This window comes from Chrysochloris asiatica, unplaced genomic scaffold (assembly GCF_000296735.1).
Source record: "Chrysochloris asiatica unplaced genomic scaffold, ChrAsi1.0 scaffold00160, whole genome shotgun sequence".
Taxonomy (NCBI): domain Eukaryota; kingdom Metazoa; phylum Chordata; class Mammalia; order Afrosoricida; family Chrysochloridae; genus Chrysochloris; species Chrysochloris asiatica.
This window is the reverse complement of record NW_006408678.1, coordinates 2,213,365-2,219,962: the sequence shown is the minus strand read 5'-3', so window position 1 is coordinate 2,219,962 and position 6,598 is coordinate 2,213,365. Positions and strand designations below refer to the sequence as shown.

The following is a 6,598-nucleotide window of genomic DNA, read 5'->3' as shown; positions in this document are numbered from 1 at the left end:
AGGAAGAAGGAGCTGGCAGTCCATCTATGAGGGATGAGTCACTGAGAACCTTATGTATAGCAGCAAAACACTGTCTGAAAACTTTATGTCACTGCAGAGCTCAGAGAATCAAAAGCTTTCTGCAAGCAGCTTGTCATTCTTTGCATGTCACTGCGTCCCTGCAGCTCACAGAGCATAGCCTGCAAGGACTCAGTACATTTTCTGTGCAAGAGTCAAGACCAGGTTCACATCTTGGCCTACTGGAATACGGAGAGGGCCTCCAGAGGGCACGACTGCCCCAGGAAAGCAGACATAGTTACAGGACCTAGGTAGGGGAGAAGGCTGAATCACAGTTTCAATATAAAGCTCACCCTTCAGCCCAGTGTAACAGGACGTGTCGAGGAAGGCCAGGCCAGGGGACTGTTAGCTCCTGCCCCAACCACCTGGGAGCATTCTCCAGAAAGTACAATCAAAATATCAAAAGGCATTATTTGTATCTTGTCAGAAAGCAACTCACAGCCACACAAAGTCAACCCCCTCATGTCTACCCCTATCTGGGGCCGTCATTGCTTCCGGCTTTTCCCATGGGTGGGCGCTTGGCTACTTGACCTGGGCCTCCTGCAGGAGGGGGGCTCTGAAGGTGGAGGGCTTGTCAGACCATGAGGGCAGTTCATGCTGCAGAGGGGTCCTCCGGGGGTAGAAGGTGTGGCTGACATCATAATTCAGGAGGCAGCTCAGAGATGCCATGTAAATGTCGGCAAATCGGGACAGGCGCCTCAGGAAGTAGGTTGGGTTCTGATCTGTACGGAACAAGCTTCCAAACTGGGCATTGAAGAAGCTTTTGGTCATTTCTCTGAAGAGGCAAGGAAAAAATAAATCAGAAAATTGAAAACGATTAGGAAATGTCTGTTTTTAAACTATAGAAACTCAGCTTAGGCATTTACTTACTTATTCTGACAACACTGCTGGAAAGAAAAAGTAACCTACTCCTACGTACAATCAAACGCTTGATGGGATTTGGTTTCTTGGTTTGGAAGTTTAGGTTCACAGTTTTGTGTGACACAACTGGCCTAGTGACGTGTTTAATGCTTCAGTTCTACATTCTAGTTTTATGTGTGGTGCCTGGGGTCTTAAAGCTAACAAGAAAAACAACGAGTGGTCTCTAGTCACCTGAAGCAACAGAGGAAGCAGGAGTCCGAAATAGGAAGAGGATACAGAATGTGTGGTTAGTTGCCTCCATGAACTGCCCCCTTTGCCATGAGAACAAAAGGGCCCAGCTGCCATTAACATTTGGATCAAAGATTCTATATAAGAATCCTAATCAAAGGGGGTGGGTGATGTGGAACAGAATCTCCAATTTTCAGACATTCTGGAATCATGGAGGCTGGATAAATCTCTGAAACCACTATCCTGAGATAGTCCTTAAGCCTTAAACCAAAAATAGCTCCTGAAGTCATTCTAAAACCAGACAATAGTTTTGCTTAACTAGCAAAGATTGTCTGCCTTAAGCGTTATAGGAACCCTGGTGACACAGAGGTTAATGCACTCGGCTGCTCAGTTCAAACCCACTAGCCCACTAGCCACTCAGAGGGAGAAAGATATGGCAGCTAACTTCCGTAAAGGTTTACAGCCACGGAAACGCTACTCATCGTCCAGGGTCAGTGCGAGTTGGAATCAACTCCATAGCAGTGGGTTTGCTTTGACTTGTTTGAGCATGATACTCTTGTAAGATCTACATGGGATCCAATTAGCAACAACTCAAAAGATGGGGGAGCAGCGAGCCTGTGTCACCTGGGGAAGAACCACTCAGAAGAGGAGGGTGAGGACGGTTGCATGTCATCCATGTCACTGAATCATACGTGTAGAAACAGTGGAGTTCATGTTATGTTTTGCTATGAATGTTCCTAGCAACAAAAAAGAAATCATTTCAAAAAAGAAAGTAAGCAAATGCCTAGAACAGCCCCGACTTCTAAACAAGAAAGCCTGACTGCAGAGCCATGGGAATGGCTCGGATCACCTTTCCCTCTGCTGCCGGCCGAGAGAAGTGTTACCAGGCTCCCTGTCAGTGCGCTTCTCCTTCTAACTAGTAAATACACTTCACGGTTTCCAACCTGAAGCAGCGGCTACAGGGGCTGATTCTGAGACCCAGAGGCAACTCAGAAGAAAGGCCTGGAAACCTAGTTCCTAAAACTTAGCCACTGGAAGCCAATGTTAACCCTTTGGAGCACGCGTCTACTGATACACATGGGGCTGCCATGAGTCAGAAGTGATTCGATGGCAACTGGTTTGATTTTAGAGAGGATTTCGTTTGAAATGTCCCTGGGAAATCTCTAGACTTCTGAGTTAATGGTTCCTCTTCCACAGAATGGGAATAACAGCCTCTTTGTTACAAGGTTGTTGCAAAGATTGAGTAAGGTAATAGAAGAAAAGCACACTGTACAGGTTGATGTACTTCAACATCTGAGGAGTTAGGGACATTAAGTCTCTGCCGCCTACTGCACAGAAGCCAACACCTCAGTCTCCTGGCAGAGTGAGTCTGGTCCCAGCTTTCTGCTAGTTGATCAGCCCCACCCAGGGCTCTAAGACCCTGCAATTGTACATGCGTTCGCGTGTGTGTAAATCAACATACTACTATACTGTGCATAAGACATGCATCCCCTCTCAAGGCTGGGACCCTACACACAGAATGTTCCAGCAAAATGAATAAATACCATTTGACCATTGGTAAATCAGTTACAAATGTAGCCCAAAAAACAAATCATTTACACAACTGTGTGATCAAAACCACTAGCTGGTAGGCATGCTATCATCCTATGACAGTAGATGTTGCAACCGCCAAAAAGAGGACAAGTGAAAAAGCTCGTGTAGGTCTGCAGGCGGCGGCCATCAGTAGTTTTGACAACTCTACTCAAAAAGCTCCTGGAGACGTAAAGATACTAGAGAGCAGGATGCAGTTCTCATTAAGGAGGCAGTTCCTTCACCTAATAATGAGGCACCTGGAGGAAGCTATCTCTGGACTGCCCACCCAGGACTGGCCTTTAGGGCCAACAGTCTTAATTCAAATCACATTATAAGCCTTACTCCCATCACCTTCTCAGGCAGCACTGTTACACCCAGGAAGATCAGGTGAGAATGAGGATCAGCTGACACCTAGGCAGGGGGCTAGAAGTCTGGAATAAAACCTAGCTTTGTCTTTTGCAGTGCTAAGAGTCTTTTGCAGGGCTCAGAGGCTCAGAGCACAGGCCCGGGGAAGGCCAAGCACACCAGGAGAAATATACCCGCAAATGGGTTCCACAGTTAAGGCCTTCTTCTCCAGGAAGCATGCGTGTCAGCAAGGGCTCTTTGGAACCACAGTTCCCCTAAGAGAGTCACCCACCAAACTCTCCTGTCAGCACAACTTTCTTTCCCAATAAACACTCTGATGACTGAATGAACGTGTACAAGTCCTGACCCAGCCCTGAAACGCCATTATGGGTTTAAAGTCCACCTCCAACCTTGTCCCTGTGGCCACATGTCAGCATCGTCAGAACTCGGGACGGCTGCCCCCACCCCAGGCAGGCAGAAAGAGGAGAGCAGCCCCTTCTCCCAACATTTCAAGAGTCCAGGGTGGGAACAGTTCGCTGACTCTAGGTACGTGGGAGCTAAAGTTGGAGGTTTCAAAAGCAGGGCGAAGGCAGGCCCTGGGGGAAGGTGTAGACAGAGCACAGTCAGAGCCAGGTGTTGGATTCACTGCATTCAAGACAGGCTGCTCTTACCTCATCTCCTTTCTCTCCTTTTTCCACTCCTGCAAAACCAGCTGTGACTCCGCGTCTCTGTGGACCTGCAGGACACCGGCTCATGAGTAAGACGATTTGGGCTCTAAAGAAACTCACTCAGTGGTTAAGAGTACTTTAATGGGCATCTTGTCTTGGAAGACTTTGGTCTGGATAGCCTACGCCACGAGTACTTGTGGGTAATGAAAAATTTTTAGACTTCTCAGATGAAATCTTGCCTTCCTCGCTAGAAATACTTTTAAATGGCTAAGTCTAGAAACATGGTCTAATCTACTACGATGGAACACTATGAAGATATTAAAGTATTAAGCAAAGGCTACGTACAAGCATGGAGTTCTGGTGTGGCGCTGTGGAATAATGCAGTGAACCACAAGGTCAGCCTGAACATCCCTGGGAAACCCTATACAGGGTCACTGGGAGTCAGAACTGACTCAATGGCACTTAACAACAACTTGTATAAGCATAATGTGTATGTATACGTAAAACAGTTGAGTCCCTCGGTGGCATAAATGGTTAAGCACTCAACTACTGGCCAAAAGGTTGGTGTTTACAACCCACCCAGATGCACCTTGAAAGAAAAGTTGGCTATCTGCTTCCAACGGTCACAGCCTTGCAAATGCTATGGAGTAGTTCTACTATGCACACACGTCCCTATGAGTCAGAACTGCCTTGTAAACAACTAATAGCAACTATACAATGTGTATAATAGATGAGAGCGCTTCCAAAAGCTCCTGGGAAAATTCCATTATCTTTTAATTCCATCTTTCCACAGTCCCCTCAGGTATTTAATATATACTAGCTACATCAAGGAGCTCTGGTTACAAGTGGGGCTGCTTATCTCATGGTCAGCAGTTCAAAACTACCAGCCATTCCACAGGAGAAAGATGAGGCTTTCTGTTCTCATAAAGATTTACACCCTCGGAAACCCTATGCAGGGTCACTATGAGTCAGAACTGACTCCATGGCACACTACCACCACCATTACATATATCAAGAGATGGCTAATATGTAATATCTATTACAGAGATCGCAGTTCTGGTGTGGCACTGAGGGTTAATGCGTTGAACTGCAAAGTCAGTTTGAACTGCAAGGTCAGTGCCTCAGGCTCACCAGCTGCTTCTTAGAAACCCTATACAGGGTCACTATGGGTTGGCACCGACTCGACAGAACTTAACATTCCGTATATCAGGAGCATGATAGCTCCATGGGACAAGCACTGATCTGCAAATCATAAGTTCCAAGAATCGAGCCCACCAGCTGATCCACAGGAGACAAATGAGTTTTTGTGCTCCCGCAAAGATTTAGTCTCAGAAACTGTACACAGGGTCAGCATGAGTCGGAACCAACTGGATGACACTTAACAACAACATTACATCTATCATGGAGTCCTGGCGAGGTGTGACAGGAAAAGATTGGACTGCTAACTCCAAGTCAATGGTTCAAATCCAGCAGCTGCTCCTTGGAATCCCTATACTCCAAGCAGGAACCAACTTGAGGGAACTTAACAACATATATAAACATAAATGTCTGTTCAGATGGGCTAGCAGATATAACTATATCCACTAATGGTAAACATGTAAAAAAAAGTGCAAATTCTTAGAAATTAATGGGGGAAATTTTTTTTAATTAAAAAAAATTTTTTTAATAGGATTATACTTTTTTTTTCCTTAATTATATTCTCTCCTAAAGAGGGGAATGGAGAAAAAGGTCACTGTTTTCATGAAAGCTAAAACTGTAAAGCACATCAAACTGAAGAAAAAGCAGAGAGTGTTCAGGTGGTCCAAAGTGTGAACAAAAAGCAAAAGGAAAGTGGCAACTGCCCACAATGTCAGTCTCTCGCCAAGGTTCTTGTAGCTAAACCGAAACACTGAAGCCAGAATCCGTGCACATGATCTCCAGGGACACGAGGGTGGGGGTGGGGGTGCTCCCAGCAATTCACGATCACGGGGGTAACCTGAGAACCCTGAGGAAAACACCAAACAGGCAACCCATCTGGTCATGATGCAGAGCCAAGACGCTGCTATGTCTCACGTCTGCCCAGCTCAGAAGCGCAACTACTGACTGTCACCTGCTCAGGCTTCCGATGCTTAAACACTGGTGTCACTAAACTTGCAATTGGGATTTCTGGTAGCATAGTAGGTTAGGAGCTGGGCTGGTAACTGCAAGGTCATCACTTTGAACCTACAAGTCACTCTGCAGGACAAAGATGACGCTTTCTGTTCCCATGAAGATTTACAGCCTCAGAAGCCCTATAGCGGGCCGCTCTGAGTTGGAACCGACTCGGTGACACACCATCACTTCCAGGAAGCAGTGTTGGGTGAGCAGCAGCCGCAGAGCACCTGAGCACCACACAACTGCGTCAGCACAGTTGGCATTTTAGTGTAGGCTCTCTGAGCAGATTTGTAATCAGCTTTCACATTTTCATCAACAAATATACTCACATCCAGATTCAGGTTCCACAAAATAAGTCACTAGAACAGAAAAGGTAAAATCTGGGCCATGCCAAACCAAGTCAAAAAACCAACCTCACTGTTGAAGATCAAAGACTACAGTCTGAATTACACCTCCACATAAAGAAAACTCAAATCCTCACAAACAGACCAGTAAGCAACATCATGATAAACAGAAAAAACTACTGAAGTGGTCAAGGATTTCATTTTAGTTGGATCCACAATCAACATTCATAAAAGCAGGAGCCAAGAAACCAAATGAAACACTGCATTTGGTGAAATCTGCTACCAAAGGCCTCTTTCAAGTGTTAAAAAGCAAAGATATTGTCCAACCACTCTGGAAAACAATATGGCACTTCCTCAGAAGGTTGGAAACAGAAATACCTTATGATCCAG

The 6,598-nt window shown here is 45.8% G+C and overlaps 1 protein-coding gene across 1 annotated transcript in view; it reads right to left on the bottom strand.

The window, feature by feature from the left end:
• Positions 1 to 451: 451 nt before the first annotated feature.
• NT5DC3 (5'-nucleotidase domain containing 3) overlaps positions 452 to 6,598 on the bottom strand; it is a 74,197-nt gene continuing 68,050 nt past the window's right edge. Inside the window, exons 13-14 of the mRNA XM_006871085.1 lie at positions 3,735 to 3,799; positions 452 to 832 (exon numbers count right to left, since the gene is read on the bottom strand). Of these exons, the coding sequence (XP_006871147.1) occupies positions 580 to 832; positions 3,735 to 3,799 (318 nt within the window). The 3' untranslated portion in view covers positions 452 to 579. The remainder of the gene's footprint in view (positions 833 to 3,734; positions 3,800 to 6,598) is intronic.